The sequence below is a fragment of the Zootoca vivipara genome, chromosome 3 (assembly GCF_965207765.1).
Source record: "Zootoca vivipara chromosome 3, rZooViv2.hap1.1, whole genome shotgun sequence".
Classification (NCBI taxonomy): Eukaryota; Metazoa; Chordata; class Lepidosauria; order Squamata; family Lacertidae; genus Zootoca; species Zootoca vivipara.
Window position 1 is genome coordinate 56,351,799 of NC_142586.1, and position 21,094 is coordinate 56,372,892.

Sequence of the window (21,094 nt, forward strand, 5' to 3'; positions counted from 1 at the left end):
TTTCTGCTTATGGAGCATTTGTAGGACATGTTGGAGGACATGCATTTCTTACTTTAAATTATTTTTTGTCATTAATGACAGAATTACAATAAGGCATCATTTAAATTTAGTGTTAGTTGGAGACTAATGGTACTTTACATTATCTGAGAGCTTAAACATGGTAGGGCAAGGGGAAGTGAAAGAGAGTTATAATTCCCAAGTAGAATAGGTAACTAGAATAGATAGAAAAGCCAAGTAGAGTTACCACCTTTTTCTGGTAGAGTTCCTATTTCTTCAAATGTCATTTAACAAACAGGAATTTAACAGATGTGACTTTTTGCTGATTTAGTGATAGAAGAAGCTGCACCTGTTACATTTCTGCCAGTCATGCAGCTTTTAAAAGCAGAGGACACCCAGAAAAATAAAAAAGATGTTAAAGCAACACTAGCTCTAGCACTTTATGAACTCTAAGATTAATAAAAACTGATATATATATTTAAACCTAGCTATTGTAATATATATTTTCTTGATAGTGGCAAAGCACAGTGTCTTATTTCTTTAAAATCCCTGTGCAAGGAAGCCATATAAAATGTATGAGGTGTGTGTTTGGAGAATCATGTCTCTGTTAATCAGTCCAGATTAAAAAGTGAGTTTTTCCCTCTCTTCAACTATCTGTGCTAAAGCATTTTACACAAGGACAAGGAGGTGGAGCCTTGTTCGTTCATCACAGCACACAGCTCGCTTGCTTTCCCTTTTCCTCGCCTCTGTGTGTGCTTTTCTCTCTTCCTTGGAGTAGAATGAACAGTTTTCCTTCAGACTCCAGATCGCTCTCCACTTTGCAGTTTGAGGTGTACAAACTGCAAGGGCAAGGACAAAAATAAAGCTGTAGATGCCATGGGTCAACTCTGCTGCTATCCTTTTGGGAGAGATGTGGAGAAAATCAGTAAGTCTGACTGCTTTGTCTAGTGCCAGAGTCTTCCTAAATACTGGCTGCAGTATTCCAGAGTGCTGTTTAAAGCTGGGGAAAGACAGCTTTATTTATTTGGGGTGAGGTTCCCCCTTTCAATTAAATACTTTGCTTCAAGAGTTTGAGTGCAGGTAGGTAAAAGATGAATGTCTGAATATATAGCTATATATGCTCAGTTTATTAGATTTATTTGTAACCGAGAGGAATTGTATTCTGATTCTTCTTTGAAGGTTGTTTTGTTAGTGAATAGTAAAGATGATATCTTAACAGTACATCAGGGTGTATATTTGTTTAACTTGCCAGGTGTATACCATGGGACAGGACAGTATTTGCCCACTAAAGACTAATCTCTTTTAAGGGTATTGATTATTAGCCAAATGTAACAGGCATGGAGGTTTGAAAAGCCAGAATATTTTTGTTGCTGTTACACTTTGAGGATGAGAAAATGATTCAGTAGCACTTTTGTTTATTATAAATGCATGGCATCCATACAAATACAATAATCTTTTTTGAATAATTACCAGATCCACTTCTGTTTTACTTCACATTGCAGTGAGTTAGGTGCACCAGAGAATTTTATAAAATTGTGCTAACAAAAGTGATTTGACTTCAGTTCTCAGATTTATTTATTTATTATGTGCTTCAGTGCAATATTTGTACCAACCTTGGCTACATAGTGACAAATTTACAGCTGACATTTTACTAACCAAAATATTTCCAGTTTTCCTCTCAGAAAATCAAGCCAGTCTGTCACATTGTTTCCAAATTGTTCTAATCAGCTTCATATACAGTATTTGGTCCTAGCAGTATTTGCTCCTAGCAAACTTGGAAAGTGTCTGTTAATTAATAAAATTAGTTTGGCTGCAAACCTGTTTGTCTACTCAGAAGTAAGTCCTAGTGAGTTCAGTGGGACTTATTATTAGGTAAGTGGGGTTAGGATTGCAGCCTAAGGCTCCAGTGCTATAACACTTACATGGAAGTAAACCTCTGTTAGCTGACTCATAATATTAGATGTTGTGGTCCCATAAGGTAGCCACTTAAATATATTTCTCCTAATTATAGATTAACATTTTTTAATGTAAAAAGACAATGTTGATGTGGAATAAAAAATTGTATAATATATTTCAAATTATTTCACAAGCTTCTGTATAATAGCACACCGATAAGAAACCAGATTGTGAGCATTTTGGCCGGAGTCAGGGAGGGGGAAAGAGTTGGAGAATGCAAACAGGTTGTCCAGAAGTTCAATCTTTGGGTGTAGGATAACAGCTGGATTGAAGTTAGGTTGGATGGAGAAAGTTGAGAATGGGTTGAGCATACAAAACATTGGGTTAGATGTAGACATAGTCATGTTTAGAGTTACACCCACAGAAATAAATGGGACTCAAGTTAGTCATGACTGACATAAGTTCTGTTGATTTCAGTGGGTCTTCCCAAAGCATGACTAAGTCTGAACCCAAACCTTGACATCACAGAAGAGCAATATGAAGACAAGATTGAGTGACATACCATGTTCTAATCTAAGCAAATAGCATATTGTGCAAGAAAATTACCCATCAGTGGGAATAATTTGGCCAATGAAGAAAATATTCTCCTCGGTGATACCAAGCTGACCTAACAAGCTGTTAGGATATCATGATGCAGTGGGCAGAAGCTTTGTTGTTGATGCTTACCTTATTAGCTCCCTAGGAAAAGGGTAACTGTTCCGAAGGCTGTATGGTACATGATTACTTAAATACAATACTTTCACTTCAGAAAGATGTGGATTAAAATGGATATTTGGTGACGTCATTTCTATATTTTACATAATAGGCAGAGCCAGGGAGTAACATTATACTCTGTTTAGTGATGAGAAATATAACTTCCAGCTTTTCTATCCAGTATATTTCAAAAGGAGCACGAGACACATTCAAACTCCCCTTCTAGCAGTTCTCCCCCACCCCATCAGTCATTAAAACTACGTAGTATATGAATACTGTTGATTGTAGTATTTGCAAAATTAAACTTTATCACACAGCTTAGATTGTTAGCTGTATTTATTAGATTTAGAGAAGATGTTGTTGGACTCCCATCTCCCATCAGCTCCACCCATCATGTCAGGGATAAAGGGAGTTGTAGTCCAGCAACGTATGGAGGGATAAAGGTTCCCTACTCTGGATGATCAGTTCTGGGCCATAATATGTATACAGGAAGAAAGCAAAGTAAGCTCAGACACAGAACAAAGAAGAGAGTTGTCTTAACTCTCTACTTGTAAAAGTACCACCTCAGACTACAGGTGGAGGTTCAACATGATTGGATGCTTTCTGCCATATAAAACCTTGCCTATAAAAATCTAGCATGTCGGGTAGAAAGCAACTCTAGGTTTCCTCATTGGCACATTGTTTTCTGTATACAGGGACTTTTTCAATGGAAGAACATTAAACCATTAAAGCCATCACCTGAAGCCTAAGTAGTACATGCCAGACACAGGTTTAACACCTCAACAAGGGTGGTCAATATACAATCACCAGAGTAGGCATAAATTAATCAGAAATGAAAGCTAGGAAAGGTTCTGGTATAGGTGGAACAACCAGTGGGGTCGTCAGGGTGGACAAACCACAAGCTATTTCTGCTTGCTTTTTGCAGCAGCCTCTTGAAAGCAGAGAGCAAGAGGTCACAGAACCAAACAAACTATAAAAAGCTGTGCCTTTTTCCAGGCCAAAATGCCAAAATTGACAACTGAGCCTTGGAATTAACAGTTAGGCAGGTTGATGAAAGGCTGAGGAGAAAATGTCCCTGAAGGCAAATTTTGTGAAAGAAGACAGAGAGATCTTCTTGGAGAGGGGGCATTTTGGCATGTGGCAGCAAATATTAATTAGCCTAGTTATAAAGCATTTGGGAAATGGTGCATTCATATAATATAATAAATATGTCTGGACAATTGGATAAAATTCTATGGACAATTTTATATGATAAAGCAGTTGCCCACCATGAGGCAATTTACAATAAGGTATGACCCCACCCCCAAGCCAACTCTGCACACTCACATCAGATAATGGTCTGTTACAAGGCTAGCAGACACAGTGCCTTCCAGACGTTATGGAACTAACATGCCACCAGCCCCAGCAAGCACAACCAATAGCCAGAAATGATGGGAGTTGTAGTTTAACAACTTTTGGAGGGCACCATGTTGGCTAGCAAGACCACTCATGCAGATCCAGTTACACGCTTGCCATGTGCAACAAGTGTGAGTTTCACTTGACCTGTGTTGGGAATAATGAAAATACTCTTGAATGGTAAGGCAATTACAGTGGGAGTATGTGTACTTTTTGCAGGTCCACTTAGCTTCAATTTATTGGCCATCACCACAATGTCCAGGCACTGGTTCAGCTTGTGCACGGCCTCTCCTGAGTCATGTTTAATGGAGAAATAGAGGTGGGTGTCATCAGCATACTGTTGACACTGCCTCAGATCTCCTGATGATGCTCTAACAGCTTCATATGGATGTTCATTAGCATTGGGAATAAAACTGTGTCTTACAGCACCTTGCAACTGCCAGGGTACGGAAACCTATTTCTCCCAGTGCTATTTTCTGAGACCAGTAGGAGCAGAACTACTTACAGAACTCTGCCTCCAACCTCCAGCTCACATTATCGTCCACGAAGACACCATGATCAGCAGTAACAAATGGCATTGATGGATCCAACAGGGGCAACATGCTCACACTCTCCCTGGATCCGCCCAGTCTGCCCCACCCCACTCCCAATTTACACAAGAAGCAAAGACGAGCAGGTGTCAAGCTGCGGGATGGAGAGCCACAAGCATCTTGTCCACATCCTCAGACCTTCATAACTAGAACTGATCCTGCATAATTTAATAAGAACACATCCCCAGACACTGGCATCAAGATCAGCATAAAGATGAGCAATTTTGTTCTCACGGTGCCTAGCAAACTTATCACAATAGAACTTCAACAGGTTCAGTGCCCCATTAACTGGGGCTGGCGCTATAAATACACGAGAATAAAAGTTAACATGTATGTGAATGGCTGTAAGGAGGTAGGGACAGAGACTTCTGCAAATTTATAGCCCTGGAGGATCTGAATATGTACTCCATCACAGTGTTCCAGCCATGCAATTTGCCACTGTTCTGGAGTAATCAAGGGGCAAAGTGTACTGGAAGAAATAGCACAGCACAGCTTGGCACACTTCAACCAATCAGCTGGTTCACATGGGAAGGGGGGAATTTAAATGGCCAAATTATGTTGCTGATTTGCATATCTGATAAGGAGACTAGTACCGTTGTGATATGTCATCCTAAGCTTGGTTACATATACTAAGAAAAATCTAGAATTAGTAGAGGACATTGGGATGGAAAGGGGGTGAGGGAAAGAAACAGGAGGAGCACAAGGGAAATGACAGGTAGATTCTGCAATGTTAAATATTTAAAGACCGAACATGACTTAATAAACTTAAGCTAGCAGGAGCCAGAGCAATGAGTCCTGTTAGTACAATGGGGCTCTCTTCCACATTGGCTCTGGGGGGTGGGGGAAATTTCCAAAACTGGGAAAGAGGGGAGAATGTTCCATCAAGTAAGCAGAAATACTTGCGTTCATGAGGCCATTTCCTTAGTGCACGTGCACCCATTATTCTGAACCGGACATCAGATTCTGTTCTGGTTCAGCCTCGTCAGCATATATACTGCTGTTTGTGAAGACTGTTGAATAATGATTTAGCTCCCATTGCATTGTGGGGAAATACAAAGGTCTATCCACTGTTGTATTCTCAATGGATTATGTGTGATGTCACCTGCTAATCAGAGCTCCTTCTCTGGACACCGGTCACAGGAAGTGTGCAGAAAGAGCAGGCATTATAACCCAGGAGTGTCACAATGAAGCACCATAGCCATTGCATGCATGCCCAGTTTTCTCCTTGCCTTCTTTTACCTGCAGAAGTGAAGTGCTACGGCTGTTGCCTGCCCCATTTCTCTCTTAATAGCGGGAAAGAGAGAAGAGTCTGGTGGTACCATAACTCAGTGCTGCCTTTTCCTGATTGAGAGGGCATATGCTGGGGAGTTGAGAAAGCCATGGGAGAAGTATTGAGTAAACCAATGGAGGAAGAGGTAGGCAGCAATTTGCTGAATGTATTTGCAAGACTGCAGTGTTTTGTTGTACAGTCATACCTCGGTTTGCGACCGCAATCCGTCGCTCCCCGAATCGGTCGCTCCCCGATGCACTTATGCATCTGAGTGCTGTGGAACCAGGATGTAAACACTTCCGGGTCCGCGGTGGTCGGAAACCGAAGCAGTTGCAAACGGAGGCGGTTGCAAACTGAGGTATGACTGTATTCCTAACCAACAAAGTGTCATCAGGGAAATGGCTTTTCTTTAGTTTGCTTAGTTTCTGTATTCCATTTAAGTGCCCTTGTGAAAAGTGGTGGATGGGAATGTATATAAAAGGCTTTATTGCAAGTACTTTACCATAACAAGTAAATTGTCTCAATGTGGAAATAATTTTTCGTGGTTAGCTATATCATCTATCTATCTATCTATCTATCTATCTATCTATCTATCTATCTATCTATCATCTATCATCTATCTATCGATCTATCTATCATCTATTCTTAAGAAACTTTATTTCATTCCTTAAAAAAATTACATAATCAAAGAAAAAAGAAAGAAAAAACAAACAAAGCAAACAAAAAATAAACATTAACAAACCTTATCAGCATAAAATCATCAAATCATAATTTGCAGAATAAAGCATACAAAAGTGAAACAAAGGAAAAATAGTAAAAATTAAAAATTGACTTCCTACTATTGATAATACCGCTTCCCTTTAGGATAGATTCTTCTTATCTTGCATTGTCTATGTTTAATTTACATCAATTCACTATTCATTATTTCTCTATACTACTCTATGCATACCTTTTCTATGTTTCCCTGCATATCTTTCAATTTAAACAAATCACCGATTCAGTACTAAAAATTTATTTAATCAGATAATCCTCAACATATTTCCATTCGATTCTACATTTCTCCTTCGGGATATTCCTGGTTGCTGCTGTCATTTTGGCTAAGTTCATAAATTCCACCCATTTTTCCTGCCATTCTAAGACTGTCTGGATTTTTTCTCCCTTCCAGTTTTGAGCAATGAGGAGTCTGGCTGCGGCACATGCGTACAGAAGTATGGTTTTTTTTCTGTCACCTGGGATGTTTTCGGGTACCATGCTTAACAAAAATATTTCTGGTTTCTTTTCAAGCGTTAATTTTAACATCTTTTTTAACTTCTCATAAATTATATTCCAAATTTTTTGAATTTTCTCACATTACCACCAACAATGGTAATAGCTACCAATTTCCCCCCGACATTTCCAACATTTATTAGAATTATTCTTATATATTTTAGCAATTTTATCTGGTGTCAGGTGCCACCTATAGACCAATTTTAGCATATTCTCTTTTATCCCTGCACACGCTGTAAATTTTATTCCATCCCTCCATAATTTATCCCATTGATTACTATATAGGGGTCTCCCAATGTCTTGGGCCCATTTTATCATGGTAGCTTTCACAGCTTCATCTTTTAATTCCCATTCTAAGAGAAAATTATAAAATTTTGCTAATGATTTATTCGGATTTTCGATCAAAACTTCTTGTATTTTAGATTTATTTTCTGGAAATCCGATTTCTTTATGTTTTTGAAATAAACTTTGGATTTTGCAATATTGTAACCAACTCGAGCATTGATGTTTCACCTCTTGGTATGGTTTTAGCCTCCATTGCTCTTTCTCCTTTATTAATAGATCTTTGTAAATCGGCCACTTCCCTTCTTTGAATTTATTAAATAATGATGTCATCTCTATAGGTGATGCCCACCAAGGTATTTTTGGTTCTACAATGCTTTTGTGGTTCTTCCATATTTTTAATAAAGATTTCTTAATAACATGGTCTGAAAATTCTTTTCCTTTTCCTTTTTCTAACAAATAAGCATGCCATCCTTCTAACATTATGATAATATCGTCGGCAAACCCCTTAATTTTATAGGCTATTTCCCCCACCTATATTCCTTTGATATTTTTATTCATCAGGCATTCAATTGATAATATAGATAAGAGTGGCGAGAGCGGACATCCTTGTCGTGTGCCTCTTGTTATTTCAATTTCCTCCGACAATTCACCATTGATTATTAATCTGCCCTTTTGTTTTTTATAAATTGCATTTATGCGTCTCAGAAAATTTCCTTCAATTCCGACTTTCCCCAATAGTTTGACCATATAATCCCAAACCACATTATCAAAGGCTTTCTCCGCATCTAAGAAAATAAAGGCAGCTTTTTGGCCAGGATTCCAATCAAGGTACTCAATTAAAACCAATAAAATTCTGACATTATTACTCATTTTTCTTTTTGGGAGAAATCCTTATTGGTCAGCTCCAATTATTCTGTTTAACACATTTTTCAGCCTATTTGCCAATATTCCCGCAAAAATCTTATAATCTGCATTCAATAGAGAGATCGGTCTGAAATTATCGACTTGGTCATTGTTTTTGTCTCCTTTCGGGATAAAGGTTATAAAAGCATCTTGCCACGATTTGGGGAGGGTTTCTTCCTGTAATATTTTATTTGCCAGTTTTACATAAATCTCTTCAAGCTCTTCTTTGAATATTTTATAATGTTGGTTAGTGAGGCCATCTGTGCCTGGGGATTTTCCTGGTTTGAGTTTCCCTATTGTCTCATACACTTCTAATAATATTGGCTTATTTAACATTTCTCTCAAATTTTCATTTATTTGATTTAGCCTACAATTTCCAGACATGCGTAGAAGCGACTTCCGGTGCCGCTGTGCCCATTTCCAAAATGTCCGCAGCGCCAGAAGTCGCTTCTACGCACTTCCGGACATGCGTAGAGGCGACTTCCGGTGCCGCTGTGCCCATTTCCAAGATGTCTGCAGTGCCAGAAGTCGCTTCTACGCACTTCTGGACATGCGTAGAAGCAAATTCCGATGCCGCTGTGCCCATTTCCAAAATATCCGCAGTGCCAGAAGTCACTTCTACACACTTCCGGACATGCATAGAAGTGAATTCCAATGCCGCTGTGCCCATTTCCAAAATGTCTGCAGCGCCAGAAGTCGCTTCTACGCACTTCCGGACATGCATAGAAGCGACTTCTGGCGCTGCAGACATTTTGGAAATGGGCACAGCGGCATCCGAAGTCGCTTCTATGCACTTCCGTACATGCGTCGAAGCGACTTCTGGCGCTGTGGACATTTTGGACACAGTGCATGCATGAGGTCGTTTGACCAGCCTACGAGCTGCCCCCGAACCAAGCTGCCCACTTGTGCACTGTGCTAAACTGGCGCAGCGCAGCGTAGGGACTCGCTTCTGCGGTGCCGGAAATTGCAGGCGCACGTGCAATGTAGCCCACGGAGGGATCTCCGTGGGACAGATCTGGACCAGGTAAGAGAAACTTTGCCGACCCCTGTTTTAAAGAGGCCTGAGCAGGCCGTAGGCCTGAATAAGAGTGCTTGTCAGCAGTATGCACACACAAAAACAATTCTTTTTATCTTCTATTCAGAAACAAAAGCTTTTAATTGCTATTAAATTATCTACAAGTGAAAGAAGGCAATGGAATACAGTGTGATCTTGAAAATAATCTGTAGTAGAACTGGTGCTTTTGAACTTGTTCATAACCAACCTGGAGTCACAGGTGAACCCTCAGTTAGCAAAGTTGTTGTTGTTTAGTCGTTTAGTCGTGTCCGACTCTTCGTGACCCCATGGACCATAGCACGCCAGGCACTCCTGTCTTGCACTGCCTCCTGCAGTTTGGTCAAACTCATGTTCGTAGCTTCGAGAACACTGTCCAACCATCTTTTCCTCTGTCGTCCCCTTCTCCTAGTGCCCTCAATCTTTCCCAACATCAGGGTCTTTTCCAAAGATTCCTCTCTTCTCATGAGGTGGCCAAAGTATTGGAGCCTCAGCTTCACGATCTGTCCTTCCAGGGAGCACTCAGGGCTGATTTCCTGAAGAATGGATAGGTTTGATCTTCTTGCAGTCCATGGGACTCTCAAGAGTCTCCTCCAGCACCATAATTCAAAAGCATCAATTCTTTGGCGATCAGCCTTCTTTATGGTCCAGCTCTCACTTCCATACATCACTACTGGGAAAACCATAGCTTTAACTATACGGACCTTTGTCGGCAAGGTGATGTCTCTGCTTTTTAAGATGCTGTCTAGGTTTGTCATCGCTTTTCTCCCAAGAAACAGGCGTCTTTTAATTTCGTGACTGCTGTCACCATCTGCAGTGATCAAGGAGCCCAAGAAAGTAAAATCTCTCACTGCCTCCATTTCTTCCCCTTCTATTTGCCAGGAGGTGATGGGACCAGTGGCCATGATCTTGGTTTTTTTGATGTTGAGCTTCAGACCATATTTTGCGCTCTCCTCTTTCACCCTCATTAAAAGGTTCTTTAATTCCTCCTCGCTTTCTGCCATCAAGGTTGTGTCATCTGCATATCTGAGGTTGTTGATATTTCTTCCGGCAATCTTAATTCCGGCTTGGGTTTCATCTAGTCCAGCCTTTCGCATGATGAATTCTGCATATAAGTTAAATAAGCAGGGAGACAATATACAACCTTGTCGTACTCCTTTCCCAATTTTGAACCAATCAGTTGTTCCATATCCAGTTCTAACTGTAGCTTCTTGTCCCACATAGAGATTTCTCAGGAGACAGATGAGGTGATCAGGCACTCCCATTTCTTTAAGAACTTGCCATAGTTTGCTGTGGTCGACACAGTCAAAGGCTTTTGCATAGTCGATGAAGCAGAAGTAGACGTTTTTCTGGAACTCTCTAGCTTTCTCCATAATCCAGCGCATGTTTGCTATTTGGTCTCTGGTTCCTCTGCCCTTTCGAAATCCAGCTTGCACTTCTGGGAGTTCTCGGTCCACATACTGCCTAAGCCTGCCTTGTAGAATTTTAAGCATAACCTTGCTAGCGTGTGAAATGAGCGCAATTGTGCGGTAGTTGGAGCATTCTTTGGCACTGCCCTTCTTTGGAATTGGGATGTAGACTGATCTTCTCCAATCCTCTGGCCATTGCTGAGTTTTCCAAACTTGCTGGCATATTGGGTGTAGCACCTTAACAGCATCATCTTTTAAAATTTTAAATAGTTCAGCTGGAATATCATCACTTCCACTGGCCTTGTTATTAGCAGTGCTTTCTAAGGCCCATTTGACTTCACTCTCCAAGATGTCTGGCTCAAGGTCAGCAACCACACTACCTGGGGTGTACGAGACCTCCATATCTTTCTGGTATAATTCCTCTGTGTATTCTTGCCACCTCTTCTTGATGTCTTCTGCTTCTGTTAGGTCCTTACCACTTTTGTCCTTGATTATGGTAATCTTTGTACGAAATGTTCCTTTCATATCTCCAATTTTCTTGAACAGATCTCTGGTTTTCCCCATTCTGTTGTTTTCCTCTATTTCTTTGCATTGCTCATTTAAGAAGACCCTCTTGTCTCTCCTTGCTGTTTTTTGGAAATCTGCATTCAGTTTCCAAAGTTAGCAAAGTTAGAATATGTCAATCAGTTATACAGCATGGTAAGAATCCAAGTAGACATACAGAATGTGAAAAGAATTTCTTTGAACTGATTGACAAGGCTATAGAAATGAAGACTATATTCAATATATTCTATCAAATATATTCAATATTCAGAAAGTACTGTATGCATGTTGGGGTAGAAAATATATAACTTACCTTCACAATATATACAGATGAGATCTCCACTGAAAACATCTGCTTAATATACCACAACAAGGCAGGGGAGGAAGCAAGAAACAGATAATGGCAAATATAATACCCTTAAAGGTAAAGGTAAAGGGACCCCTGACCATTAGGTCCAGTCGTGACCGACTCTGGGGTTGCGGCGCTCATCTCGCATTATTGGCCGAGGGAGCCAGCGTACAGCTTCCAGGTCATGTGGCCAGCATGACAAAGCCGCTTCTGGCGAACCAGAGCAGTGCACGGAAACGCCATTTACCTTCCCGCTAAAGCGGTACCTATTTATCTACTTGTACTTTGACATGCTTTCGAACTGCTAGGTTGGCAGGAGCTGGGACCGAGCAACAGGAGCTCACCCGTCGCGGGGATTTGAACCGCCGACCTTCTGATCGACAAGCCCTAGGCTCTGTGGTTTAACCCACATGGCCACCTGCATAATTATATACGTAATACCCTTACGTATATCTAATAAGATGGACCTTTTCAGTGGTGGCCCCATGCCTGTAGAATTCCATCCCCACTGAGGTCCACATGCACTTTTAATTATATTATTTTAGGAAACAGGTTAAGATACATCTCTTCTAGCAGGCTTTTGAAGAAAGGTTATGATGAAGGATTGTTAGCTGATATCGCACAGTTGGATTTGTATGGAATAGAGAAATGGTAATGCAGCCTTTCCTGCTGTGTCTTAAAGTTGTGTGCAGTTTATTATTATTATTATATATGAGTTGTATTTCACTGTATTGTTTTTATATGATTTTATTGATACACACCAACCTTGAACCTCATCAATGAAGGGTGGTATGAAAATGTAAGATAAACATACAAGTAGACAAGAAGTTGTTGGGGCTTTGTAACTGTGGAAGCATTATAACTGAACACAACTATGAATTGTGTAGGAAGAATAATCAAGCAACACTATTCCCACTCCTTAGAAAGCATTAGAATTGATTATTAGTATGTTCAGTATTGTGATGGCCAATACAATAGATGCCTTTAAAAAAAGGATTAGCAAATTCAGGGACAATAGGCCTGTCATGGTTGTGAGACATGATAGTCAACAATGGGTCTTCTGTATGAGTCTTCACCAACCTGGTGTCTCCATGTAGCTAGCTGGAGCTAATGGTAATTGTAGTCTAAAACATCTGGAGGGCATCATGCAGGCAAAGGGCTGCTCTACATTCTGCCACAGTTTGGGGGCATATAGCCATGGGGGAGACAAACAACAGTACATGGCTATCTCCATCATGCTCGCTACAAGTGTCCAGTTAGATGGACCTTTGGTCCAATCCAATCATGTAGCTTTTCTTATACTGACTCTTGGCATGTGCTTTGCAGTAGTGTTTCCTTTAGTGCTAGAAACTGGAGTTCTTTATGGCCAAAGGTGACAAACTGTGAAGGTGGGCAGTAGATGGAGTGTGGCAGTGCCATTTTGTATGCTGATATAGCTTGAGAAAATAGAAGAGAAAGAAAAGTGCAGAGAGAAAAAGGGATTATTCCAACTGTTATAGTACATAGAATTCTTTTAATCCTACCGTACTATGTTGCTTTTCTACTGTCTGTTTAAAACATTTAGCCTATTTATGATTTATAAGCATTTCAAGGCCATTGTATGAGAGTGATGTGTTGCTGGGTTTTTTAAACTGCTTTGAAAGTGTCCCCCCCGCCCCCAGTTATTGTATCTCTCAAGGTTTTCATTCATTATTTCCCCTTATCATTGTATACAAAAGGCCATTCCAATGCAATTCAGATAGAAAAGGAAAACAGGCTCTTTGCATACGTATTTTCTGGGCAAGAATCCTCTTTGTGGAACATCTATTTCCAAGGCCGTTTGAGACATAATAGGTTTGCAAATTTTGTCTGTTTAATATCCCACCCTAGGACTGTTTCTTCACTAGGTGATCAAGACTAGTGTAAGAACGAGGACATGGCTAGAGTAATCTTCTTATTACTATTCACTTATAATGCATTTAAAACTTCCTAGATGCTGTGCAGAGATGGCAAGATAAATATTGCACCTGCCTCCAGATTTACCATCAAATAGATATGATACAAAAGGGAAAAGAAATGGGGAGGGAAGATAAAAGCAAGCAAATTCAAACACCAGTTCTCACAGTTATATAACCTCAACAGTATCACCTGGTCTGGACATGTGGGCCTTTCTTCCTTTAAAAATGCACACAACACATCAGCCCTTGATCCGCTGGCTGATGGATGGAGCCAGACTGTGCTTCCTTTCAGTTCTGCAGTCTCAGGGCAACTAGGCCTAGAGAGAGAAGCTGAGGTGGCAACAGTCTGAAGCACACTTTCTTTGTGATAACTCATACTGTATTGTTCTCAGTGGGATTTATAGGACTGCACTGCATATGACTGAACACAAAGGAATATGGAGTTCCTGTACTGTTAATGGATGTTTAGAAGCTGGAGTGTCAACAGGTGCAGGTTTCCTCATCCCTCTAGGGCAGGAGTGGTTGACCTGTAGCCCTTCAGATGTTTCAATACTCCAATTCCCATCAGCCCTAGCCAGCATGGCCAATGGCCAGGGATGATGGCAGTTGTAGTTCAGAAACCTCTGCCCTAGGAAAAGCTGTGTCCATTGCAATTCCCTTTACCACATTGCTATACAGGAAGGAACCCTCTCTCTTTTGTTCCTGGTTATCAAGACTAAACACTGATGTTGAAATCAAGTAAAATGCTGGCCATTTTTAATGGATCTTGCTTCCCTTCTAATGCAGTGCAGTAATGCACCAAGAAGTTTCACTTTTGCTTTATCAACTGCACTGTTATTCATATGACTCTTTCCTCCATGCCTGGAGCTGGCAAATGGTTGATGTTTATTGGGAGAAATTTTTTTTAGTTCCTTCACAAATTAAAAAGGATACACACACACACACAGTTGTGGCACATGAGGTGGGGCACTGCTATTGTGCTGTCCTACCCAGTGCATCTGAACTCATCGCTACCTCAACCCAGGGCTTCCCCTACCTACACTGTCACACTGCCCCAGTCCACCCCAATTCCAGCAAACAGCACCAGCAAGACAGCCAAGAGCATGGGACATTGTCATCCCACCTCCTGCACAGTGACTGATCGTGTGGATCCTCTGCATTTTAATGCCATAGTCTCTCCAATATGCTGTTTGTATTGTTAGTTAGCAACTTAGGGGGGGAAATCTCATTCTGACCAATCACTAACAAAAGATGCTTGACATACTCATTTTAGGTTCAGGCTGCTATTTTCATCTGATAAGGCAGAGAATTCTGGATTGGCGGGGCTCTAAACCTATGTTCTTGGTACTACATTACCAATTATTCTTGTTGCATTTGCAAATTTAAGTAGGGAGACGCTTCTGTCAATGTGGCTATTTGCTCTGCTTAAATATCAGCAGAGTTGCAAGTCAAAGAAAGAACGATCACCAAGCTCATTTCTCCAGTTCATTCCTCGCTTGGAGTTTTATTATATTTGCTTCCTCATATTGTGCTGAACTCCTTTGCAAAGGATGTAGATTCAAGCCAACTTGGTGAAAAGGCATTAGAGGGCTCAAACAAACAGGAAATTTGGAGTTTTATGAATCAAATCATGATTGAGTTTTTGTGGTATGATTTCCAGCTGCCATAATCTTTTCATGGGGAGATAGTCTTCATCAGATCATAGTACTCTTTTTTTCTATTCAGATGGTCATATGTACTGTGTATGTTTGTTTGGATTGTAGGAAACCCATTTTGAACCTTTGGCTAACACATGGCGAATAGAACAATATGCTGATATACAGTAAAATATCAAGAAAACTCATGTTGTTTTTCTTACCTTGGGGTCAATTTACACACAAATTACATGCTCTACTACATAAAGTTGGTTCAGGTAGGTAGCCGTGTTGCTCTGACACAGTCAAAATAAATTAAAAATAATAAATTGTCCAGTAGCACCTTAGAGACCAACTAAGTTTGTTCTGGGTATAAGCTTTCGTGAAGAAGTGTGCATGCGCACGAAAGCTTATACCCAGAACAAACTTATTTGGTCTTTAAGGTGCGACTGGATTATTTTTTAAAACTGTATTTCAACTACATAAAGTTGGGTACTGGAGGCTGCATGCTTTGCTTACTGCACACGGAAGGCTTTGTATGATGTTCCTGTCAACATGGTCAGCCTCCTTTAAAAAAGGGACACATTGCATTGGCAGAATGTGCATCTAGTGGTCTGTGGGCTCACTAATGCTTTGTCTTCTGTGACAATTGTTAAATTTCCCATTGTTTTCTTACCTGTTTCATTGCGTAGAGCAATTCATATGATACTGCACACCCATGGACATAGACTACTTCTGTTCCTGTCTGATCAGAGTTGAAATGAACAAACAAAAAACTATCATAGAATTTCAGAATTGCTTGTAAATGTACCTTTCCTTAATTTCTAACTTCACTACAACAAAACCTGGCCATGACAGGATGCAGGACTAGAGTGCATATGGCACTTTAATATATATTCTAGTAAAATAAGATGAAATTTTGCTGGTGCAGACATGCTCCTAATGAAGAAAAAAATGGGAGGGGAGAATGATAGTAAATTAAGCTGACTTTTTGATGTTTCACAAAACAGCATAACTGAGCTTACTGCTCTAGGATGAGTCATAGGAATGTTTTAACAGCAAGACTCTTCTTCAAAATGTTGACAGACTACAGGCTACATGTCTTGTCCTTTCTTGTTTTGAACTTTACAGTTCTGTGGTATCATGTGCCCTGGGGTGTATATTGTTGTATCATAATGAGATAGCTTTATGTGGCTTTTGCACACAAAGACACAAAGAACACACAATGACTCTGAGAAGATGCTGTTGCAAAGGTCGCCCTGGCTTGCCATGCTTATTTTGCCTACTAATAAGCATCTTGATTTTTGTGGTAAAAACATGCATATTTTGTTTACCAAACAGAAGCATAATGTTGGAATTGGGTGAATGCATTTTAAGTTGGGACCTGCTTGCTACTAACTTGGCTTATATTGCCGTAGTTTTAAAGAAGTGTGGCAAACACTCCAGAGCTAATGATATACCAGAAAGCCAGTACCCTTAAAGCCTTGTTCATGCATTAAAACGTGTGTTTACAGTTGATAACCTTTCTATTAACCATGGAATCTGGCATTCAACAATTTGTGTGGGGCAAGTGCCAGCTCTGGCAAAATTAACTGTTATTCACAAACTCCTGCTGTGCTGTCCTCATCTTGCTCTACCGGTACCAATTTCTCTTGCTGCAGCATCACTTTACTATTGATAGTTGCTCTGTCTAATCAGAGGAATATAGCACACACTCCAGTGGCTGTACATGAACTTCTTGGGGTGTATTTTAACAATGTCCTTGTATTCACAGAAGGGTCTTTGATCCAGCTCCGGCTGTAAGAGGAGAGCTATTTCATTGATTCCCCTTTCTCCAACAGTTCTTGTATCCCAGCTCTGCTCCAGAGGGTAGAGGGATCCTGTAGAACAGCTTAGCGTGGAGCATGTGAGGCTGCACAAAGAAGAAAAGGGGGAATAGGTGAAAATTGGCTCTACTCCTGTTCTGATCATGGAAGCCTCTGCAGGATCCAAGAGCCTTTCATAAATGGAAGGACAGCATTGGATATAATAACCCCTTGTAAGGACAGTAGAAACCAAAGTGTGGGTGACACAAGGAAGCTGTTTTAGGGAACACTAGAGAATTGAAACCTAGGGAAGCAGCCATTTTGAGTTCAGATTGTTGTAATAAGAAATGCACAATGGAAGCAAAGTTTGTTCTGTTCTTTAGTCTTTTGTAGCATCCTTTTATATACCTTGTCGTTGCCATATTACACTCTGTTTCTTCTGTCTCTCACTCCAGGGTTTAGAGAGGCAGTCTTTGGTCCTCCACAATAGATACATTTAACTGAGATTTTGAACACATTAGCAATACAGCAACCAAAAAGCAAAGCCAATGTCCCCTTTTAAAATGAAAAACATAAATACACAGACGGTATTCTTAGTTTCATAGCCAAGTTTGAATTCACTGTGCTCAACAGACTTCTCAATTTTTTAATGTGTAAGATACAGTTTGGTGAGAAAATAAATACTGGAAAGCTAATAGGGTGTTTTATGTATGATGTCATTGATTTATGGATTTAATATGAAAGAAATATGAATATCTGATAAGAACTCTGGGATTTTTAGTTGCCAGTTCAGTTTATATATTATTTGTAGAAATGTATTCACACTAGAACGTAATAGATTTTGCTGGTTGTGGGTTTTTAAAAGTATTTATTATAGTTTCTTTATGGCGTACTGATCAGGGCCACACCCTCTTACCTTCAGCAATACCGCAGCATCAACTGTTCCCAGATTATTCACCAGACCAAGATTTATAGTTTTATGTGCTGCTGTTTCAAGGAGTAAACTGGGATTTGGATAGAATTTGGACCTGGGAGGAATCTAAGAGCAAAACAGGCAAACAAAACAACTAGGATTCATGAAAGGTCAGGGCACAGAAAAACAAAGGAGAGAAAGCAGCCTCTTCATGCTTCCATTTAGAGGGACTTCATGGAGTTGAAAGTAAACAGAGACATTCAGATGGCTTTGGGTGAGCTTGCACATCACGACTAGGTGAGGCTGAGCAGCTAGTCCCAATAGGTGTGTACTGCATGCCATTTCCCCACCTGCACAGGTTTACTGATTTTTGTCTGTTGTGGTATGTAGGTGAAAAGAAAGGGCCAGAGCCAGATGATGCGGAATTGCTGAGCCTCAGCAAAAGGCTGGTGGAGAATGCAGTCCTCAAGGCGGTGCAGCAGTACCTAGAAGAAACCCAAAACAAAAACAGACTGACTGATTTTGAAAGCCCAATGAAAGCTGAGGAGGCAGCCATTGGCAATAGCAAGGAAAGTGAGAATGACAATAGAAAATGAGTGCTTTGAAGGAGGCCAAGAAGGCATGATTCAGCTACAAATACCCACGACTCTGCTCCCTGGATCAGCTCTGCTGAGCTATCCTGGCTGACTTGAGTTGTGATTTGTGATTGTCTGTTATCAGGCACCTCATCTGAACAGAGGGATGCTAATTTACAGAGCTTCATGATAACAAATATCAAGGCTGATAAGAATAAAAAACAAACTACTGAATGCTGGGAAAGAAGGAAAGACAGAGAGGGCCAGAAGGATGGAGAGATCTGACTACTAAAGTGCCAGCTTCGTTGTGTTCTCAGCTGCAGGAAAAAAAATGAATCTCCACTGCTTTCTTTGTGTGCCCTGTGGATACAAAACAAATGGCCAATGGAAGATGGTGTAGCCAAACTGGAAACAATGCCATTAATTTTTGTTTTGCAGAACTGGACAACTGTTTACTTGAAGTACAAAAGAAAACATTGTGTTGAATGGAATTGTCACTACTAATATTAATCATAGCTACTGTTACCCAATAGAATGGGAATTGTTCATGAATATTGTATCACTATCCTTCATTTTTAAGTAGCATTTGCACCCTTAAATTATATTTTCGACTAAACATAACCTTTTATATATATTTAAAAGATACATAAGGGCAAACTTGTGTTTTTTTCAATCGATGGCATCTCTTTTTATTCGTTCCATAACATTTCAGGCAACAATTACTCATATGCAAAAACGTATCATTTTCCTCCTCTCTAGGGAAGAGCCATGAAGCAGATGTAATAAAGGAAGCCTTGCACAGAGAACAGTTGCCCCTGTTGTCCAAACTGAATCAGATAAAGGCGCTTTTGTCAAGTCCAGAGATTCGTATGAAAATGCACAAGGAACTGCTTGGAAAAGGACTTGTCCGTGACTGTTTCACCAATCCTGCACCTTCAGTCTCTTAACTATAAATTACTGTTTCGTGAAACCCTACAACTTCATTTTTAAATGAATAGTATTTGTTTACCAAATTTGTGTTGTTTTGTTTGAGAGGTGGGGCAGCAGTCTGTATGAAACGATATCAAAAAGATATACATAGAATTTCAGTGAGAGAGAGAAATTCTAAGTTAGGCTTCCTCAACCTCAGCCCTCCAGATGTTTTTGGCTTACAACTCCCATGATCCCTAGCTAGCAGGACCAGTGGTCAGGGATGATGTGAATTGTAGTCTCAAAACATCTGGAGGGCCGAGGTTGAGGAAGCCTGTTCTAAGTGATCCTACATTTTATGTGATCCCAAGAGGAGGGGGAATCTATTCTAAGCATTGTTTTTCTTCAGTAACAGTGTACATAATTGACATCCTAATTTTTACAATTTGTTCTGGCATATTTACAAGTGAATGGAAATCCAGCACAATGTCCCAGCATTGCTTGGGCAATGTCATGGTTTGTGACATGTTTAGGCCCATCCTATGCTCCTACTGGTGGCACAGTACATATGCATATGTGGCAGCTTCTTGCACTAGCCAGGCTTCAGCATTTTAGTACAAATTTGGAAGTGCAGGAAGTAGTGCCTGGATTATTACTTTTGCAGGAACGAAACAAGAGAGAAGCAAAAAAGAAGGTCCCACATGGATTATTATATCCCTTCTTTTCCTCTGATTGAACTTAAGGTAGCTTGCAACTAAAATAGAAACAGCTAAAACATTATTATTACTTTATTATTTATTGGCTTAGGCTGGTCTTGTGTGTTGATTCTGCATAGACAATACTATGCAATTTGCATCCATCAGATACCCAGAATCAGCAAGTCAGAGGTTTAAAAGGCGGGGGAAAGGATTCAACCCAGCCAAAATTAAGTACTTTAATGTTCCAGAGATTGCCATAACCAGTTAAATATGTTCTTGTGTAGAAATGAGTAAGATTCGAAAGTACTTAGCATCTTATTATGCCATCTCTCCATATATGTCTTTGGGTTTAAGCCCATTATTCCTTGTTCTTTAATAGACCATTTCAATAGCCATGAAGTCACATTTTAAACCAAATCAACCAACAGATTTTAAAAGATGATTTTAAATTATCTAAGGAAATCATTTTATATTATACTGCCTTTTATGTATGTGTTTTGGCAATTTGTTTTGGCAATGTCTACTTTTTTAACAAGCCAGAATTTGAAATCATATGTATAGATATTGAAATATAATTTCTGCTGTTGTTTACATGCAAAACAAGATTGTTTAAACAGTCTCAATATTTATTGTGAAGCCACAAAACAGGATGATCTTTTATATAATCACTTCATGAAGTATGCTTAATTTTTTTCCAAAGGGAAAAATGACTGCTTTTCTGTACAAATCAGTTCTCTGAAGTTTCAGACAGTGTTAAAAAGTCCTATGTTAAGCTTCACAGTTTTATTAATTAGATACGTCTGAATATTTTACTTATCAACTCTGAACACTGGCAGGTTTCTGCTCTTAACAAGATTAAGCAACCTACACCGATCTTTAATGCTAATTACCATAGTTGACAAAGAAAATCTGTTCT

At 39.9% G+C, this 21,094-nt stretch overlaps 1 protein-coding gene across 4 annotated transcripts in view; it reads left to right on the plus strand.

Annotated features, from left to right (window-relative positions):
* Positions 1 to 20,846, plus strand: part of AKAP7 (A-kinase anchoring protein 7) — an 83,054-nt gene extending 62,208 nt beyond the window's left edge. The window contains exon 8 of one of the 4 annotated variants that reach the window (XM_035109002.3): positions 18,387 to 20,846. In XM_035109002.3, coding sequence (XP_034964893.2) covers positions 18,387 to 18,592 — 206 coding nt within the window. In that variant the 3' untranslated portion in view covers positions 18,593 to 20,846. The remainder of the gene's footprint in view (positions 1 to 18,386) is intronic. The other 3 variants (XM_060272681.2, XM_088666155.1, XM_088666156.1) reach the window with 3 other exon arrangements.
* The last annotated feature ends 248 nt before the right edge of the window (positions 20,847 to 21,094 follow it).